This window comes from Cololabis saira, chromosome 24, assembly GCF_033807715.1.
Source record: "Cololabis saira isolate AMF1-May2022 chromosome 24, fColSai1.1, whole genome shotgun sequence".
Taxonomy (NCBI): Eukaryota; Metazoa; Chordata; class Actinopteri; order Beloniformes; family Belonidae; genus Cololabis; species Cololabis saira.
In genome coordinates, this window is record NC_084610.1 from 8,672,322 (window position 1) to 8,693,879 (window position 21,558).

A 21,558-nucleotide genomic window follows, 5' to 3' on the forward strand; every position below is an offset into this window, starting at 1 on the left:
AAGATGCATTCATTTTCAATGGCTTTTGTCCTTAATGGCTTTTTTCCCCCTTACATTACTTTTACTTTTATACTTTAAGTAGCTTTGAAACCAGTACTTTTATACTTTTACTTGAGTAAAAAACTTGAGTTGATACTTCAACTTGTACAGGAGTATTTTTAAACTCTAGTATCTATACTTCTACCTGAGTAATGAATGTTTTCCTCTCCTCTGTCGCCTCGTACTTGCGTAGGACAGAGGATTGGACCGGAGTGTAGATTGAAACCTGTTGGGTTCCTTAGCTTAGCCGGGTTTTTATCCCCACTTTTATGAACTTTGACTTGTTTAGCTTATAAATGAAATAAATGAACTGGATCAGAGATCAGATCATGGTGGCTGGGCGGTTCCTGGTTCGTATCCTGGCAGGAGGACTTTTCATCTGCTTCTGTGGGTTCTTCCTGTCAGGGTGATTGATGACTCTGAATCTCCCGTAGGAATGAGTGCGAGTGTGTGTCGCCACTTGTCTGAGCTGTATGAGCTCTGTGATGGACTGGACACCTGGACCGGATCTCACCAGCATATTCTCCTTCTACCATGAGGTCACCTCCCGGTTGCTCAAATCAGCACCACGTCAATCTAAAGCAGCCGGGCGGGACATGGAGATCTGGTAGCTCATTGGCTACTGAATGACTTGGCGGAGATAAGTTGTTAAAGTCACAAACAACTTTATCAATGACATTAACTTCCTCAAGTGGCTGCTCTCAACGTGGAGGACCAGGGCTGGGGATGGATTCTAATGTCAAGAAACGATTCTGATTCTTAAGATTCAGAATCGATTTGATCTGATTCGATTTTGATATTGATTTGGGTTAGTGTTATTAAAACAGTTTTTTGAGCTGTTGCATGAATTATATGACTGTAGTTATGCAACATATTAATACTAGCATTATATTGAGATTCAACAGCAAGTATTGGCAGCTAATGATGCTGTAAGGACCAACCAGCTCCCAGAATGCTGATAGAACTGCTTTCAGAAACATCATGTGGGTCAGAATTACCAAACAGATCCAGGGAGGAAACAGAGACGGATGAAATCAGTTTTATTTTTTCCCACATTCCATTTTTATTTTTTCCATTTTGGTCTATTTTGGTTTTTCATTTCTGAGAATTTGGTTTTAAGCATTTTATGCAAATGTAACCCCAAGACGGTATATAAAGTAATGAAATATAGACAATTTATGCAATTATAACTGAAAACTTTAATGTTTTCATACATTGAAACATATTTAAAGGAAAAACCATGGCACCAGTTATTCTAGTGTCCAACAAAACATTCCTTTTTTTGGGCATAAACCAAAAAATACCAAAAGTTGTAATGTAATGATGAAGAAAAAAAAAAAAAAAGAAAATCGATCTTTAGACATACGAATTGATTTTTAGGAATCAATAGGAGAATCGATTTAGAATCGGAAAATGCGGGTCCCAGACCTGAGGGCCAAACCTCTCACCACCTCATTTCAGCTGCTCATCAGTCACGACCAGCAGTTCATGACCATGTGACTTCATAATTTGCACGTGGCCAAGCGGCTCCACGTCACAAGGATGTTTTCTAAAAAGGGAAAGATTGTGTGAAAGCCCGGCTTAATGCTTTACATAATTAATATACTCTCATATAATCACATCCTTTAAAAAACAGGTCCGGCTGACACTCAAAATGCGTTCCAATGCGGCGAGGTTACCTTCCGACACCCCCGCTGACATCCCCGTTAATGATCAAAGGCATGTTTGCATAAATTTACAGGACTGACGCTTCAACTCCAGTTGCTTCTCGCCGCCGAGCTATAATTAGAACGCTCGTGCACTCCAAGAGTCCACCCCTTTACTTTCTTTGTTCTTTACGGCGGAGAGGACGCCGAAGGAGAGGAGGGGAAGGGGATTTGAGATGCTTAATGACTGGAGGAGATTATTCTGTTTAATACACAGCCATAAATCAACAGCGAGGGCCTCATCCACGGGTTTCTGAGAGCCTGCTCCGCCGGCGGAGACGGGCCCGCCCTCCTCCACGCGGGAGGTGCAGTTCACCATCTCCCCACCGGCAACCTCTCACACAGCTGTTCCTCCACTCAGCCTAACCCCCTCCCCTCCATGGAGACCTTTCTCACTCCCTCCGTGAACTTCAGAACTTCCATCCCAGCAGTCACTTGATAAGGTACAAACTATTTACACGGCCTCACAGCTGTCCTGCAGCCTGCACGCGCGCGGCTGCCAGAACTAACAGGAAGCAGCTACACACGACGCTTCTGCAATGGTTCACGCTAACAGCTCTTTCCATATTTCCTCTGCCTGTAAACACCTCATTAAAAACATGCTTTAAACCTAAAAGAAAAAAATCCATATGGATTAGACAATCAGGATTTGTAAAGATATCTACAGATGAGACACTATATGGAGCAACTTCTCCACTCGACTAAAGTCGGGAATGATCAAGTTGAAATGAATCTCAAAATTCTATAAAGATTAGGCCTGTGTTGAAAAAAAAAAATCGATTTTCCGATTATAAATCGATTCTCATATAAATTCCTAAAAATCGATTTTTATGCCTAAAGATCGTTTTTTTTTATTTTTTTTTTTTCATCATTTTCGCCAGGTGAACTTTAATCCCAGTAGTCGGACACACAGTTTGTCATGACACTTCTGAAAAATGCCAGGTGCTTCATGGCAATATGTGTGCGTGGTGACAGAATAAATTAGATAAGCTAAAATGATTTGTTTACTGCATGAACTGTTGCAATTTCTTTCTTTTTGCACTTTAAATGGATATTGAAAGGCCTGTTTGAGTTATTTATTTCTTAGTTATTTCACAATAATTATTGTGAAAATATTATTTCACTAATTATTTTACAGTTATATAATTTAGGCAACAGCTCAAAAAACATTTTAAATAACACTAAGCCATATCGAATCGGATCGAATCATGATAATCGATTCTGAATATTAAGAATCGGAATCGAATCGATTCTTGACATTTGAATCGATACCCAGCCCTAATAAAGAACAGGACAATCTAAAAGAAGACAATGCGACATACTTAAAAGAAAAGTGGGAGAAAAAGGCTGGAAGTCTGATACCAGGTGGAGTGGGAGCAGATCAACAAACAGCAATGGAGGACAACCTGCTCCATTTCATGGAGAGAATATGGCAAAATATAGATACTTTATGATACCAGCACAACAGAAATCTCAAGATACGAGATGTCGGAGATAGGGATGTCCCAATCCGATGATCAGAAATCGGGCCCGATCACGGTGTTTCAGACTTTGACGTTGCATCCCGATCAGGAATCGGATATGTATTTTATTCTCATTATTTTGTTCAGTGCATCAAACAGATGATGAAAAAAATGCTAAACAACTGGTGTATCAACAGGCAACAGGTCTACGTAATTTTTGCGTGACAACGGCGCTAATATGGAGAAAGCTATGGGTGAGGTGGGGGTGCGGAGTGTGGGCTTTGTCACGCAAAGTGAGTTCAATAAAGTTGTTTGTTTGTGGTGATCTGTACTGTTTAAGTGAAAAATGATAATAAGAATAAAATAAAAACGAGGGACATCCGGGATCTGTTTGTTTTGCATTCGATCATCTTTTTAATGTGTTACGAAAGTATCGGATCGGGACTCGGTATCGGCAGATACTCAAAATCAAATGACTCGAATCGGATCGGGGCCAAAAAAAGCTGATCCCTAGTTGCAGACTACATGGAGAAAATAAAGCCAGTCATTTTCATATCTTTTGGGAATGTCCCTCTATTATAACTTACTGGCAGGATTTACAGAAATGCATGAAGAAAATCTTGAAAGTGGAATTTCCATTTACTTTTATGAATATGTACTTGGGAAAAGGGAACTAAGAGATAACAAATTTGGGGGACAAATATATACTTAGAAGGATGTTAGTGGCGAGTAAAAAAGCCATCACCAGGAAGTGACTGAAAACAGAGTCACCTAAAAGGGAAGATTGGATAGATGTGATGCAGAACATTTACATGATGGAAAAGTTGACTTTCTCGCTTAGATTATATTGGACAAATTTAAGAATTTCTGGAAACACTGGGTTGAATTCGTGTCACCATTGAGAGCAGACTTTATCTAAATAGTAATATATTTTAAAGATTCCCTTGATTCATGCTACAAAATGTTAATTGTCCATTTAAAAAAAAAAGAAAAGAAAAAAGTTTAATTAAAGATATGTTAAAAAGAGATTGAAACAGGACTAATGTCTGAGAAAGTGGGAAAGATGGATAAGGTATAATGTGTTTGTATGACTATCATTCCGTTACTGTAATGCCCACTGTTTATTCTCTCATATTCTACTCGTGTAAAGAGATTTGAGTGACTGCAAGGTTTTATTTGGTATTCTGTTTCATTTATTTACTTCTTTCTTTCTTTTGGGTCCTTAATGGCCTTTGTATCGCTTACGGAAATTCAGATGCAGTAGGTTATGCAACAATTGTGGGGCAGAGGGTGAGATGAGAGAAATTGTGATATTTCAGTGAATGTATGGACCTTTGTGAAATCTTAATAATAAGAATTGAAAAAAAACAAATGCTTCAAGGGATGGGCGGGGGTCTGACTGAACAAAGGTTCAAAATCAATCACAAACATGTGCAATTGGGGAGGATGGCCCCTTTCTGCATGTAAGTGGGACGATCCGGCCAGAACAAGTAATAAATGCTTCACAGTATGACATGATGCATGTCGGCATAAAAAACAAATAGAGAAGAAATGCTTGCTGCATCATCAAACAAGCATTTGAACATCTCCCCGATGCCCTCATTTCTCCGTCTGCACACTTCCATCACTTCAAGTGTGCAACTCGGTGCAAGACGGGAAAAATCAGGCATCTGAAGGAGAGCGTGGTCCAGGAGCACGTGCCGTCATCTCCGCTTGTTCGCTCATGAGGAGATCTAGAAAATAAAGAAACGAGCGCTTGGATGCGGGCGAAGACAGCGGGCCTCGGGAGTCGTCCATCAAAACACCCCGAACTTCATTTGATCCGGGAGGCGGGATCCGAGCCTGGGTTTTGTTGTGCACAGACAGAAGCTCGGCAGAAGAGGAACTACCGTGCATGGCTAATAGAATATCTGCCTCGCGTCTGAGCCAATAATATAAAATGGCTGTCGGTGGAAATGAAGACGGTCTGATTGGATTTCTCGGGATTAATCCCTGGAGGAGAGTCGGCGGCGTAAAAACCTGCCTACAACACATGCACAAACCCACACACAGACGCACAAAAGACTGACAATTACCACTTGAACTTCTAATGAAACTGTGTGTGTTTGTGTGTTCTCTGCTCCATAAAGCAGGACGGCGCTGGTAGAGTGGAATACTAAACACTATAAAAACACTATTTAGCTTCACGGAGGAAAAGCCACTGGGACGCCGCGCCCCCCCCCCCCCCCCGCTACTCTCTGAATGCCTAATGAGAACTCGGGAAATGAAGGCAAACTTTGCTTCATATTTGGGATATTTTGCATGCTTGTGATGTGGACTTTAAAAAGGTTAAAACATCCGTTTTTATATTTTTGAGTATGTTCACGAGCTTTTAAGTCGTTCGCCGGGTGGAAATATCCTTGTAATCATTCTAGGGTACCACGAAAGCTCGGATTCAAAGATCTTTATCACTTCAACAGACTTTTGACCCACCTGTTATTGAATTTACTAGTAAAAAAAGGTTTAAATTTCAAACAGCCAGTGAAATATACAAGCAAAAAATAAATATTGCAAGTCATGATGCAGGGGATTGTTGTGTTTGGGGGGAAAAAAGAAGTTCCAACTGCCAGAGCACCAAAAAGCACAACCATGTGGCAACGCATTGTTCTGTAGTGTGGGAACCAGACGGACTGGAGCTCATGTTTCAAGTCCACTGGCAGCACACGTCTCCTCCCACTCGAACCGATTTCCACCTGATTTGCCTGCGCTGATGCGATCGTGACCTTTCATCAAATGCCAGTGTGATGCCATGTACAGGAAAGCACTGTTAGGTCTACACGAGCAGCCGGCGTGGCTGCTGCTGGTGTGTAACGGTACCAACCACTAGCAGGTCAGTGCTGCAGCAACTGGGCTTCCCTCTGGTACCAACAACTGCAGAAGAAACCATCCGTGGATGACGCTGGATAGGCATAAACATCTTAACAAAAACAAAGAAAGAAAAAAGAGCAATAGATAAAGACATAGTTAAATGTAATGAGGTTTTGAAACTTAAGTTTAAAAGTGCAGCTGAGAGTGTTTCAGCTGATCAGAGGTTTTCTGGGAGTTTGTTCCAGACATGTGGAGCATGGAAGCTGAACGCAGCTCCTCCATGTCTGGTTCTGACTCTGGGAACTGATAAACCAGATCCTGATGACCTGAGGGGTCTGGAAGGTTCATACTGGGTCAGGAGGTCCCTGATGTGTTTTGGTCCTGATCCATTCAGAGCTTTATAGACCAGCATCAGAACTTTAAAGTCTGTCCTCTGATGGACAGGCAGCCGTAAAGACCTGAGAGCTGGACTGATGTGGTCCAGTAATTTGGTCTTAGTGAGGACTCGAACAGCGGAGTTCTGAATGAGCTGCAGTTGCTGATGTTTAAAGCAGCACAACGTAACTTTCAGCTTTTGTTGAGTTTGGCGGCTCCTTTGGACAAAAGCGGTAGTGCTTTACCAGAAAGAACACTACGTTTCCCATGAGCACCAGCACGTACTGCCGGAAAACTCCTGTCCCCGTCGCGTGCATTTGTTTTGATAGCGAATGAAGACGGGACGGACTTTCAAAACTACTTTTCTGTTTCACAAAGTGAACAGACGGAATGCAAAAAAAAAAGATGGTAAACTGATGGAAAGGAACTGGAATTTACTGGGATACCTTAAACAAGGAAGCCAGGGAGCGGTATATGGAGAAAATAATGATTATTAACGGGTTGGGTTCATATGAAATCCCTATCAAAGAATGGAGCTCCGATGAGGATTTACTGCCGCAGTTCTGCACAACCCACGTCTTACTACCTTGTTTAGGAGTGTTTGGCAGCTGCTTTGGTAAATGTTTGACTCGCCATGTGTTTCAATAAATTAGTATAATAGTACAACATACAGTACATGTTTTGTATCCCCCTTACTTCTCTTTTCTTTTTTTTGACTGTTATATTATGCTGAAGAGGCTCCGAGGCGTGAGCAATATTTTAGTTTTCCTCGTGGGATTATTTTTTTCCTCTGCAGCTACAAATAGAGTTAATATTTTTTCCTCAACAAACTAGTTTTATCTGAAGATTGGGGTTAATCGCACCGCAGAGAGCTGGCCAGCAACTGCGTTTAGCTGGCGAAGTGGGGAATAAAACCCGTATTTTGATCCGACCCGGTCTGTGTGAGTGTTTGTTTGTGGTTTACTGAGGAAGGTTATGTTTGGTCGTTACAGCCGCGATCCAACCGAGCCGACGACTCTTTGTTATCTCAGATTCTCGGCCTCCGTGGTTCTGCCTCCGAGCAGGAAACCGGTGAAAAGTCAAACCATTAGGATCTTTTCTCCACGTCTGTTACGTGTGGAGCTGCTGCAGCCACAACGCAGCAACGGGTTACCAGCTTCTCCTGAGCTCTGCGCTCCAAGCCCCGCCCATTTTCGTCTCGACTACGAATCGGGAAGGAAGGGGAAGTGACGTATGCCGTAAAGCAGTCAAAGCCGTAAAGATGTGTAGTTTTTTAGTGTGGCAGGGTTCCTACCATGCTCCTCAAAGTTACATAGTGCCAGTGAAGGCGATACAGACCCCTCAGACCATGACAGAGGTGTCATTAAACCTGTTGGAAGTTGATGTACCATCACAATGACTCTGGAAATATGATATTAAGGTGGAAAAGTTACATAGTGCTGCTTTAAGGTGGACTGTAAAGATGCACAACAAACCTGCTACGGATGAATGCATGGACCAGTTTATCCAGGTCCTGCTGATACATCAGATCTTTTATCCTTGATATATTCTTAAGGTGATAGCAGACTGACTTTAATGCCTTAATGCATTTTTAAGGCTCATGAATGACTTGTGTCAGCTTTGCAGTAAAAACTTCTGGACCTGTGACATCACAGATCCAGACCGGAGTGGAACCATCCAGCTTTGCTGTTTTTATCTCCATCCAACTGCATATTATACTGCATAAACACAAAGGAAACACAAAGACAACCATTTCAAAAGAGGAGGGGTTGAGTAAAGCGGCTGACTCCGCCCCCAAAAACCAGCTAAGACGTGACTGAGAAGAAACTGCTGAACTATGTCTCGGTGCTACTTTGATCAGAACTCTTCACAGACAGTTTATTAATGCCTCAGGAAATACTGTCAGCTGTTGATAAAAGGGCATCATAGAAGTGATTTTCTGAGCCGATAATAAACACATCTATGAAGTTCCAAGACGAGTGATGTCAGATAGCAGCTTTTTGACATCTGCAATTTAAAAATACAGTTTGCTGAACTTCCCAGCTGATCACCAGCGTCGAGGGCCCTTGTGATTTGTAACGGCGGTTTATCTTTACACACCTCTGCTGGAAACCAAAGCCTTTCCACTCGGACGCCTCTGAAACCAGCCTTTTACCCAAACTCCTTCAAAGCTGCCCGTCTGCTGCCACTCCCGTTTAACTGGAGGAGCTAATGGGGTGAAAACGACGACACTTCTCCGCTGCTAACTGCCCTACATTTTCAATTTGTGTTTTATTGTCACATCGACCAGAACTCCCTTCTTTATTATCAGTTTCCCACTTTTTCAATCTTCTTCTTTCAGATTGGCTGCGGTCATTTGCACATCCAGAACACGATCACCGTTGTGTTTCCACTTAAACACCCAAAAAGCAACATTCCAGAGGCAGCTGATTATTGGAAATGACTCTCAAACAATTAAATTAGACAACACTAACAGGAAGGGGCACATTTTATTTTAAACCCGGTGGGGTTTATTCTCCTGTCCCTTCAGTTTTATAGGCGTCAAAGTCAGATCTATTTTTGGGTCACTTTGTCCAAACAGTGATGGACATGCACTAGATGGGTATTTGGATCCTTCCCAGCTCATGACGAATTAACGCTGCTTTATAAACAGAGCACACAGGTGGTCCACCTGGAAACACTTAAAAGAATTAACAACTGCCAGAGATACCAACAGTCCTCCGGGACGTTTGGATTTCTCACTTCCCGTCTGGACTCTCTGCTCTGAAGGAGGTGACGCACGGAATCAGGTCTGCATTGGAGATGCTTTAGAAGTGTCTCGTGAAGGCTGACTTAAAGTACGTGGGGCAAATAAAAGGAGAATAGCAAGTTTATGTAGAATTGCACCGTTAAATGCCGTCAAAGCAGGTAAGTATTGTAGAAAAAAGCAAATCTGGGATTAAAAACACGGGAAAAAAAGCAGCAGACAGACAATTTCTTAACTTCTTCCAGCCGAACGGGTAGTTTATACAATTTAATGCGTATTATATAACCCAGTTTCACAATTAAAGTCAGAACAAGTGCATGTTTATCAGCATTACAATTGTGTCTTGCTGAAATAAGCAAGGACCTCCCGGCACAACAGCATCATGATACATGAGATGTTAAAAAAAACTTGATTTGTTTTCCAAAATGTTGTATTTATTCTCAGTCATGTTCCTGGTGTACTTCAAATTATCCATGGGCTTCTATGGGGCAGTATTGCATCATTTTTGTTGAGCCTTTTGTTAGGGGTGTCAAATTAGCGCGTTAATTGCGACTAATTAATTACAGGCATATTTAGCACGTTATGTGTTTTTTTTTTTTAAATCGCCTAATCTATTTTTTAATTTCTAACTTTACTTTTTCTGTTTGCGAATTGCCTTTATTTTGAAATCTGTGTTTGTGCGGTGGGCTTCTTGTGCTTGAGTTGTGGGTGGAAAACAATGGTCCGTCACACGTTGCTGTCACTGTGTTTGGGCGTGTTTAACATGCGCCGAGGACCTCGCGCATGCGCACGTCTGTGACCGAGAGGCTGGAGAATGATCTTGCCAAGTGGATGTAAATGGCTAGGACTGCACCTGCTCAGGTCTGTTAAAAAAAATAATAAATTACTTTATAAAGCCACTTTTTTTTTTAATATACAGTACAGACCAAAAGTCTGGACACACCTTTTCAAGTGTGTCCAAACTTTTGGTCTGTACTGTATATGAATCTTTTGATCTGCCATAATCAGAGGTGTCAAGTAACAAAGTACAAATACCTCGTTACCTTACTTAAGTAGAAATTTTGGTTATCTATACTTCACTGGAGTAATTATTTTTCAGACAACTTTTTACTTTTACTCCTTACATTTTCACACAATTATCTGTACTTTTTACTCCTTACATTTTAAAAACAGCCTTGTTAATCTATTTCATTTCAGCCTTTTAAAAACAACTATCCAGTTAAATTGCTCCATCCGGATAGAGTGAATTTGGTTGTGGTTGTTTCAGATGTTCTTGTCCAGTTTTGTTCTTACATCCGTTCCCTCAGATTCCTGCAACTAAACTTGGATGTACATTCCAATAAAGGTTAGGATAAATGATAACATGCCTCTGAAGTTTGACTTTTTGCACCATTACAATACTTATAGGCAACTAGTCATCATATCTCCTGCTCTCTGAAACACATGTTAATGCTCAATAGTACACATATATGCTTCTTTAATATATTTGCATTATACTAAGATGCATTCATTTTCAATGGCTTTTGTCCTTAATGGCTTTTTCCCCCCTTACATTACTTTTACTTTTATACTTTAAGTAGTTTTGAAACCAGTAATTTTATACTTTTACTTGAGTAGAAAACTTGAGTTGATACTTCTACTTCTACAGGAGTATTTTTAAACTCTAGTATCTATACTTCTACCTGAGTAATGAATGTGAATACTGAAGACACCTCTGGCCATAACAATGTAATGAATTTAAAAGGAAAACAACTCAAGCTGAGCACTTTTCTCAGCAATTTTTAGGTGAGATAAAAAAAAAAGAGATTAGATTAATTAATTACAGATCTTAATTAAGTAATCTCTCAATTCTTTAAATTGTTTGACAGCACTAACTTTTGTAACTGTTGAGCTTATCGATTAATTTAAAATGAATGAATGAATATTTTGTCTAATTAGACCAACTTCTTCAGAACTGCAGGATAAAGGGACCACGCCCCCGGACTCCCAGCTGTGTGGATTATAAAGCACCAAATATTGAAGTCATAAACTGTAACATGAACAGACAGATCTCAAATTAATTCAGGTTTTGTGGCTGTTATTGCTTCAGCAGGAACGGTTAATGGAGTGAGAATCATTTCCTGCCATCCGTTCTCACCCCTCCGTCCCCGTCTTTCCTGCCCTCCACTCAACCCGTCCAATTCTCTCCCCACTTTGGATTCACTTCTCTCCTCTCGTCCTCATCTCTCTTGTTGGGAAACTATACAGAGTTCTCGAGCCACTTTCCCCTCCTCTTTTACTGCTTCCGCTATTCACACGTTTCCACTCTCACTCACTTTAACGCCGGCTCCCCCCACCAACATTCACTCCCACCATCTCTCCATTCTCTCTCCCACCTCGCTGTCTATTCTTCCTCTACCTCGTTCTGTCTCCGCGGCCGGCTAACGGAGCGTGAGATTGGCTAATTAACGGCTGCCTGGCGGCCCTGCAAAGACAGCTGGGTAATTTGGTGCGGAAGGGGGAGAGACTGAAGGAGTAGAGGAGCCAAAAGAGGAGAGAAAAGATGTACCGGTGTATCCATCACATCACAGATGTAAGCATTCACCTGTTCGTTGGAGAAGCAGATTGTGTAACGTGAAGCTCTCAGACACAAGACTAAAGACCTGCAAGTGAACTTGAACCTCAAAACATAATTCTCCTTTACCCAAATGTATTAGTGGCTCGTACTCACGCAGAACCCGCTACGACTTTCATTACAGAACAATTACCGTTGTGTGATTTGCTGAATTTAAAGGGGACCTATTATGGCATCTAATGCCAATTTTAAACAGGCCTTGAATGTCTTAAAAACAAGCTTTTGATTGTTTTTGCTAAATAAATTAGAAATTCAGACTCCGGCCGGCAGAATTAGTTGTGGGCGTGGTTTCACGCATCGCTCCTATCGTGACGTCACGACAGGAGCAGAATCTGAACGAATCCGGGCGGCTGTACAGACACTGCAGAATTTGGTTGCTTTCCTGCTTTTCTGAGTTGGCAGGCTGAGGGGAGACCACTTTATATATGTTAAAGCAAGAAAGAACTTGTTTTTCATAATAGGTGCCCTTTAAAGCCCCTATGTTGCAACACCACGTCTGGCCACATGGGGCAGCATCTCAAGAAGGTTCATGTGCCAGACACTTAGGATAGTTTTCCACTTTTTGATAGTTTTTATTCTTATTTTGTTTTCAGTCTGCTTGATTATTTGAGTTCAGTTTTATTTATTTTACCAAGAGCAACAGTAGTTTCAGTTTGGTAAAATTTTGGTTACTTTTAGTCTTAGTTTAAGGAGTTAACCAAAATAATAATAATCTAGGACATAGGAATCTTAATCCCACACAGTGAAACATCCTTTATTTTTTGTTACCTAAAGGAAATAATAAAGTGCCAATCTTATAAAAAAAAAAAAAAAAAGCCTGAAATAGAAACTAAAAGTAAAAAAAGTCCATTTTACCTGCAATTCTATTTCGTTTCAGTTAGTTTTGCATCGTTAATTTAAGTTTTTATTCAATAAAAATAACTTTTTATTCTAGTTAACAAGGTAATTTTTTACCAATATATAGTTCCAGTTTTAGTCTTGGTTTTCATTGATTATAGTAACCCTGGTACCGGCCGCTGGCATAAATCGCTTTAAAAGGAGCGCATTTAAAGTGACATTATTAACAGCATCATGTGTTTATACAGCGACTTCACCAGTGAAAACGGATGGAGATCAAGTTCTGTACTAAAATCTGCCAACTCAACCATTAAAAAGCGAAAAGGGAGAAAGAAATACATGTCTATAAACCTGCTTTAAAAAAAAAAAAAGGCTTGTTTTCTGCAGTGGAGAAAATTCTGTTTTCAGTCCTTAAAAGAAACACTGCCGCCTGATTCACTTACTCACAGAGCTCATGAGAGGAAGGAAAAGAAATGGGTGGCACAAAAAGTTGTGTTGCAGGATATAAATGTATATTAATAAACTGTCTTGCTTTAAATTAAGAGCAACAACACATTTGCCAGGATAAGTGGGAGTAATGCCAGCCACACCCGCTAAACTGTTATTTAATCACAAATACTATTATTTCTTCTCATGAAAAAATATTTGAATAACTAACTAAAGAAAAGAAGAAAAGTAATTTGGCAGAATACCTCTGAAACTGACAGACGGATGTACTTAAAAGAAACAACTTACAATCCATTTACAATAAATCTATCAGCTTATTTAAAACTGCAATGATTTATGCACCGCCAGGTTTGAATTATCCAAGATTTCCACAATTAAGACAAAAATCAAAAAAAGGCGCAACTGTGGTTTGGTTGCTGCAAATCCAGAATATTCTTCCAGCTGTTTGACAAACAGACCGGAGACTTCTGGCTGAACGACGGAGGCGTCGGTGGTCCGCCAAACAAGTCCTCAGTTCTGGGAATTGAAACCTAAGAATTACATTTCTTCAACACTACGCCCATGTTCTTGGAAACATACCTGCAGATTTTTAGCATATCTGGGCTTTTTTTTTTTCCTTTTGCACAACATTTAATAAATGCATTCTTTACATTTTGCTCGGCGCTAATCCATTACACAATAAAAGGCACCTGCTTTATTTCTTAGCTTTTGTTTAACTAGCAAAAAACAAAGCTTTTATTTTTTTATTTCTTCCCTCATGAGGAACAGAGTGGCACGCTGTTATTTTAACAAAAGAATTCCAGAGCGAGAAAAAAAATCTTGTTATCTTGTGAAACTGTCACAGCGTCTGTGGCATCGCTTCTAAAAAAAAAAAAAAAAAAAAAAAAAAAAAAATGAAGGAAAAAAATAACTAAAGAAATCTCTAATGATGATGTCATCTCCCACCACTGATTTCCAGTGTGCAGCATCAGACAGGCCCCGCTGCCACGGCAACAACACGCCTTCCACTTCACTGTACTGGATGTTGTGTGTCCGAATGCAGCAGCTTGTTGAGACAAGGTCCACATGCAGATAACATTTTAATTTAAATTTTTTTAGCAGCTTCAAAATATATGAAAAACATCGGTACTGTCATATCTGGAGAGCTATCATCGCCTGAGAAGCCATCCTAAATCTTTCACTCCATGTGAAGACCAACAGGGCGGGACTGGTTGGGAATCAGGGAATTTCAGATGTACTGGACCCATTTCCTGAGAAAGTGACTGAGTACGGCCGGCCAGGCCAGATCTCTCCAGACAGGAGGCCAAAATGAATAACGCCTTCTTTGAAACGGTAACTGCCAATAATCACGTCTGAGGCCAGAGATAGTGGAGGGTTGGATCAAATGGTGGCTGTAAGACTACACGGTCCTGAGGAAATGTCTAATGTCATTAAGAGTGTGAGCGATGGACAATTACTGCCATGAATTAGACTTGTAGTCAAGACAAGACCGCCTAAACCGAGACCGAGACACTACCAAGACCAGAGTACCAAGACCAAGACTAGTTCAGACCTAGTTATTTCATCATCTTGCATGATTGTAGAACATCAGCACCATCCTGGTTCAGCTGCTTAGTTTCCATATGAGCTTGTATTCAACTGCAGCTCAATAACACAGAGAAGTGGATGATGATGTTGAACTCACTATAAATGTTTTCATCAATCAGCTGAGATCAGATATGTGTGGCGACTGCACTACCGCTATTTCTACACTATTGGAGGATTGACTCCAGAGCTTTTAAGGATTGACACGACTACTAACTAGTCCCAAAGTCATCTACCAGAATAACCAGCCTCCAACACCCCCCTCCACCTCAGAAAAGTAATGAATAGTAAATGTTACTGATTTAAATGGTACTTAATTTGTATATGAAATGTGAATTTTAAATATTAAAGATACAATTATCAACTTGAACTTGCATTATAGTAGCCAAATTACACCGTATATCAGCATCACTGAAATGGACCTGATGCTTAATCAATCACAACAATATGCAAATATTATCCATATTCAAACAAGGCCGTTATAAACAAAAAACTGTAATTAAACACAGACACACATGCAGATGCACCAAAACATTAAATAGTTTACAAAACTGTACGTTAACAAGAGGAAGAACTGGTGATACAAGATTCTGTCACCTTGGTGTGCAACGGCATCTCAATTATCCGAATACGAGACATGGCGAGACCGGAGACCCGAGACCGAGACCACAAAAAAGTGGCCTTGAGAACAAGACCGGTCTGGAGAACTACAACTCTACCATGAATTCCCGCCTAAATCTCATAGCTTTGTAACGTGAAGTTGTCGGGGAGAGTTCTGGACAAGCTGCTGCAGTACCAATCTAAGTCCAGTAGGTGGAGCAAAACCAAGAAATACTAAAAACACTTGGATACCTACGATAGATGAATCAAATAAAAGCGATCAAGGACATTTCAGTCACTCTCAGACTACATCAGCGCACTATTGTCATGTGTAATATCCACAAAGAAGTCACAGTTGCTGCATTGAACAATGCATCTACTCGCGAGGAGTCAGCCTTCCTAATAAAAAAGGATGAATCACAACCGCAGCAATGAGAATCAGAGACCGACTGCGCCGTGAGAAATAAAGGGGGGGGGGGGGTATTTTGCAAGAGTTGGTTTCGCCACAGCCCATCATCAAGACAAGCTCCGACAGGAGAGCCGTTTCCAGCCATCTCCGAGGAATGTACTGCACGCAGCACATCACACGCACACATATTTACGGTTGCTCAACATTCCCAGGGATGAGAAGTCCCCCTCTCGTTTCATCGTGCCGGAGAAGCAACTCATAAAGAAGGTGAGAAACTCTGCAAATCATTTCTATGGAGTCCCACCCACACACACACACGCGGACCTGAGCGGGGCGAGACGGGTGATATATCGGAGGAATAAACTTCATCAGGCAGCAGCACTCGTGCATTTAGGAACAAAGGTACAGCGTTATGGTGCAATATGCTGACACACCCCTGGAACAGAGGTCTGTGTGCATATGAAGGTAAGGAGACGTAAGGAAATTAAGCAGTTATCAAAGGTAAACCGGCATAAAACCACACCTTTGCTGACAATTTAGTCAATTCCAGTTTTACAATCTGCCCCTTTCCTTCAGGTTTAACTTGAGTCACTGCTACTAGTGACACATTTACCTGGTTTCTTTGAATTTAGATCCCAGCTGAACAAGGAAGCTGGTAACTGACGTAACCTGCCCTCAGGGACAAGACTTGTTTAACAGTTTACATGCAGCAGCAGGGAGGAACCATCCTGAAAAAGCCTTAAATGTCATTAAATCAACAGCAGACAACATTCAGACTCGGTGAGCGCCGTCATCTGACTCCTCAGTTCTGATCCAAACTGCTCGCTGAGCTGCATGACCGGGCAGTTTGGATCAACAGCAGGTTGGCAAGACCTCGCCCAACTCAAAGCACGTCCCGCTCTCTCAACCACGATCACAGAATCCCTTTCCTCCAATGACGACCACTGGAACCTGAGATGTTCTGATATGGAGTGCAGATCCAAAACCATCGATTAGAGAAAGATGTTTTGTTTGAATCGTATTTGCCTCTCATCTCAGCAAAGCAGTCCTCCCGCTTACCTGCGATGACAATATATCAAACGTCCACAAGTCTGCTCTAAAGCTAACTAGGTCCAACGGAGCACTGAAATCCAGCATTTCCCTGCCGGTCAACTAAAGTTGCTTTCGTCAACGAAAAGTATTATGTAAAAATAAATATCGTCATCAACGAACCTTTATCACTTGAGGAAAATGAGACGAGACGCAACGAAAATGCTGGTCATATGACGATAACGATAATTAAATATATAATGCAATATCGTACACGAATAAAAACCAGACTAAAATGTAGATTACAAAATAAAAAATGCTAAAATGTTTCTTCATTTTCGTTGACCAAAACGAGATGAAATGTTCTAACAAAGATCCTTAATCTCCATGTTTTGAATAGTTTCCTCCTCTAGTTTCCCCGCGGGGAATCAGATCCAGAAGATGCAGCTGCAGAGTTAGAGGCTGATGCCGTTAACGCAGAGCTCTAGCTTCACGTCAATTAAAAACAAAGTTACATAGAGAAACGCAGGGATCTGCTCTGGGGATGGGAGAAGAAGAAGAAGAACCATCTTTGGATACACTTTCCTACATAGACGTGGAAAAGAAAACCCAATGTGTCGTCGAAAAAGAAAAAGATGGGGGAGAAATGCGGAAAATTAAATATGTTGTAAACTCAAATTAGTCTTCTGTATCTGGAATGAATGTATTCTTGAGTCTATAAGGTAATAATAATATAATAATAAGATAACCTTGTTTGAATTGTAAAATGGGTTTGGCTAAATACAATCTTTGACTAAAACTAGACTAAAATGGTCCTGGACAATTCTGACTAAAATAAGACTAAAATGCTCAGACTTTTAGTCGACTGAAACTTGACACGACTAAAAGGAGAATGAACGTGACTAAAACTAATAAAAACTAAAATGATGGCTTGACCCAAAGACTAGACTGAAACAGGCTGATAAAAACAACACTACGGTCAACAAGAATGTTTAAAGGATTACTGTTAATGGTACGAGGGGATGTGATGGGTCACGAGCCAGGGAAAATCAAACCAGAACTAACTAACATTTTTATGGGCACAAGTGGCCTTCAGGTTTCTGTATACGGGGCACTTTAACTGCACGGCACCTCGGCAGGCTCATTCTAACATGGCAAAATGATTTTGTCTCTGAACTCCCATCTGACATTTAAGGGGTTAACATTTAGGCCCCGAGTTGGAGGAAGAAGAAATCTCAAACTTATTACATTTTTTATGAATTGCATAAATTCACCAGCGATCCATGCGGGACTGTGAGCATGAGCTGCTCTGAGTCGCAGAGTCGATCGCACCACAGAACTGCACCAGCGCGTGCAGACCGCAGCTCCAATATCCAATATTCAAATGCTCCGTGTCCTCCTGTTTGTGCTCGCTTTATAATCTCTGATTAAAATAAACGACAACCTCGTAATAAAAACATCCAAAGCGAGCGGTTGAGAGAGATGTGTTAGCACACGAGGAACCTGATTTCTAGCCTTTAACACAAACACAGTTGAAGTGAAACAATATCGAGCGGTTAGCAGGAGCAGGAGGGTGAATCTTCATGTAATTTGAAATGCAGGAGACCCATCATTCTTAGGAGCGGCGCCGTTGACAGGTGGGAAGGAGAAGAGCTCAGAGGTAATGAGTGTGTAACTGTTGTGCGAGTGTGCAGGTGTCGACGCATCGCTAGTGTAAAAAATCTGCAGAGCAAGATGACTGAAACAGTGATTGTGATTTATGAGTGTTTGTGATGAGACATCTCCATGTGTGTGTGAGCTATACCTGAGTGTGTGTGTGTGTGTGTGTTGTACCTGTCTTTGGTGAGGATCCAGAGACGCTGAGCAAACACTCCATCTTGGCCGTTTCCCACGGAAAAACACTGTTGGTGTCGGCGTCGATGGTGATGGAGAAGGATGGGCCTGCAACAGCAGCACAAATGAGCTTTACTCAAAAAACATGCATCTAGGGAAGTAAACCCAGATCAAAAGGATCCGTTTAAACACAGAACGCCTTTAAACCCACATGTTGTGTAATGCAGCTTCGCTCGTCCCTGTGGAAACGGATTTTAGAGAGTAAACACTTCTTTAAAGTCACAGAGCGATTTTTCTCTGATATCCAGAAATCAACATGGAGGAAACGGCAGAGATGTGGCTGGAAAAGTGATGGGATCCGAAGCCGGAGTCGATACCTCCGAGGGATCTGTACACCTGACCTCTGCTGCAAATCTAGCCCCTAAAGATTTAGCCATATAATTATAAAATCCTCTACACTCATTGGCTTTCAGGTTGGGTTTGACCAGTTTACATTGATCAAAGCTTCATTTTGTCTCTGTTCAAATGTCATTTTTGACATTTCCTTTGTTGGAAAGGTGTTTCAATCACATGTCATTGTCAAAACGGTCCAATCAAAATGTCTAAACCCGAGTTCTGACTTATCCATAGTGCAAATCGCATTAATTTCATGACATTTTGATGTAAAATGACATTATCATTTTGTTACATCTTTCTTTTCAACCTTTCTACAGACACTAAAATCATCCAACAAGTTTCTTGTCCTGAACTTTTAGTGGCACTGACCAGACGTTAGTGCTACCAGCCAGTTTAAAACTGATGTCTGACGGATCAGAAAGTGTTTAATGTTCAAGTCAGACACAATCGTGCCAATCTGGGGGTTTCACACCTATAAATATATTCATGTCAGTCTGTCATGAATAAATTTAAAAACGGCTCACCAACAAATTGGTTGACTATTTTTGGAGCTGAGCATCGTTCTTCTTCTGCTTGCACTGCGATTCGTTTTCCCACATGCAAACACCCTCTGGAGCTTTTATTTTGAAATAGAGTAAGAAATATTCTTGTAACTCAGTCGGATCTTCCTGGATTAAGCAGAGTACATAAAAGTTAATAAGATGTTGATGGCCCTCCTCCAAGTCCTCTACTTTGCATCAGATGATTTTAAAATTTAAACCAAATCATTTTAAAACAGGAAGCGACTGCAAATTAATTAGGTGTTAAAGGCAGGGTAAGTGATTTCTGAACGACATTATGTATGTTAAAGGAGCTTGAGGCAGGATTGAGGCAGGATTTATGAAAAAAATTTGTATACATTTTAAGTTTTCTAGTAATAATGTCAGATGAAGCGTTCCAAACCAAAAAGAATGAGCCCTCTAGTGTATCTCTCCGTTGCCTTGAACAGGCTGTGTGCTGCAAAATGTGCTGCAATTGTGACCGGAATTTCCCGCGCTGTCCTGCTGATGTGACGTCACATGACGCTGCATGCGCGTTCTCCCCGTTCTCCCGTGCCGGCTTCACTGTTGGCTGCAGTACCCCCAACGGCTGTTGTGGCGAAGGGTCGCGCTAGAGAGTCTCATTTCTTAAAAGGAGCCTCATGCTCCTTTAATATTTGAAACAAACACTAGAGCTAGCCCCCCCCCCCACCCTCAAGAAAACGCACCCCATCTACTCCCACGTCTACCTCCATCTTCACTCCAACATGAACAGTCCCCATCCGTGATTGGCTGGAGTATTATTTGATCTTTGGACCTTCCAGCAATCGTATTTCCACTTTGTGACGTACCTCATAGGACATACTGTACAGTATTTTCCGCACTATAAGGTGCACCTAAAAGCCTTTCATTTTCTCAAAAACCGGCAGCGCGTCTTATAATGCGGTGCGCCTTATATAGGATCATAACAGTAATTTCCTTTACTGTAGTCAGGGGGATTCTGGGTACTGTAGTCTGTGTCGCTGGAGTAACAGCGCTAAAAATGGCGCTAAAACCCAGAAAAAGGCACATTTAAAGAGACGCTTACGTTGCTCGGGGACTCTGACTCGCATGGCAACCGTGACGAGACAGAGCCGGGACCATTGGATGCTGCACTCGCAGCGGCATCCAACAGATTTCGAGGGATTCAAAAGATTTCCAGGGCTTCGGGGATGGGGAATGAACTGGAAAAGTTCTCGTTTGCGTTTGTTTTGGGAGTGAACAAAGTGTTCAGCAAGCTGGTTTTTATTTTGATAATAAAGTTTGACCTACGGTACTTTTCTTCTTGTTTTTTTTTGGATTTCCTGTAACGCAGCTCCATCAGGTAGATACATAACTCAACCCCGGCCACTATCGTACGGTATCTTACCGTATATTCCGTGCAAATTATATATAAAGAAAGTTTTAAAATAGGCCATTCATTGAAGGTGCGCCTTATAATACGATGCGCCTTATCCTTCATTAATCAAATTAAAACACAATCTATTTCCATATAAAAATGCAAAAGCTATATTAGTCATAAATACTAAGACGACGGGTTATTGGCATGAACATTGTAAAACCCTGCAATGCAAAATACAGAAACTCCAAACAGAAGCCATCCGTCACCTTTTATTACTGACACTTCCTTAAAGGGGAGGACAGACAAACTGTTCAGAACGGCATTTTAATTTGATTTTAAATGCGAAGCACTTTGGTTATTTAAAAGGTCTATACGAATAAAGATTAAAAATGAAGAAACTTCAACTAGAGATGTTGGATATGAAGCCAGCGTGATCCTTTAACTTGCCAAACAGTCTCATGAGTTAACACTGAAACCAGATGGACTGGCGGGCAGACAGATGGACGGATGAGCCGACTGGTATCTTTGGACCAGCCAATGATCATCCGATTGAAAGTATGAAAAAAAAAAAGAAGAAAAAGTTACCTTGGATGTTTAAATGTGAAGATGAGTTCCTTTGAAAAGATGATGAAAAGCACCCGGGGAGCAGCGGCGGTCTCGGACCCGTGGCTCTCGCCAGCATTTAACATGTTCTGACAGTTATACCGTTGGAAGTTGTGCACATATTCTAAAAT

The 21,558-nt window shown here is 41.2% G+C and overlaps 1 protein-coding gene across 1 annotated transcript in view; it reads right to left on the reverse strand.

Annotated features, from left to right (window-relative positions):
* The window catches only part of LOC133424893 (prostaglandin F2 receptor negative regulator-like), a 99,177-nt gene that overhangs the window by 22,292 nt on the left and 55,327 nt on the right, over positions 1–21,558 (reverse strand). The window contains 1 exon segment of the mRNA XM_061715462.1: positions 18,530–18,637. Coding sequence (XP_061571446.1) covers positions 18,530–18,637 — 108 coding nt within the window.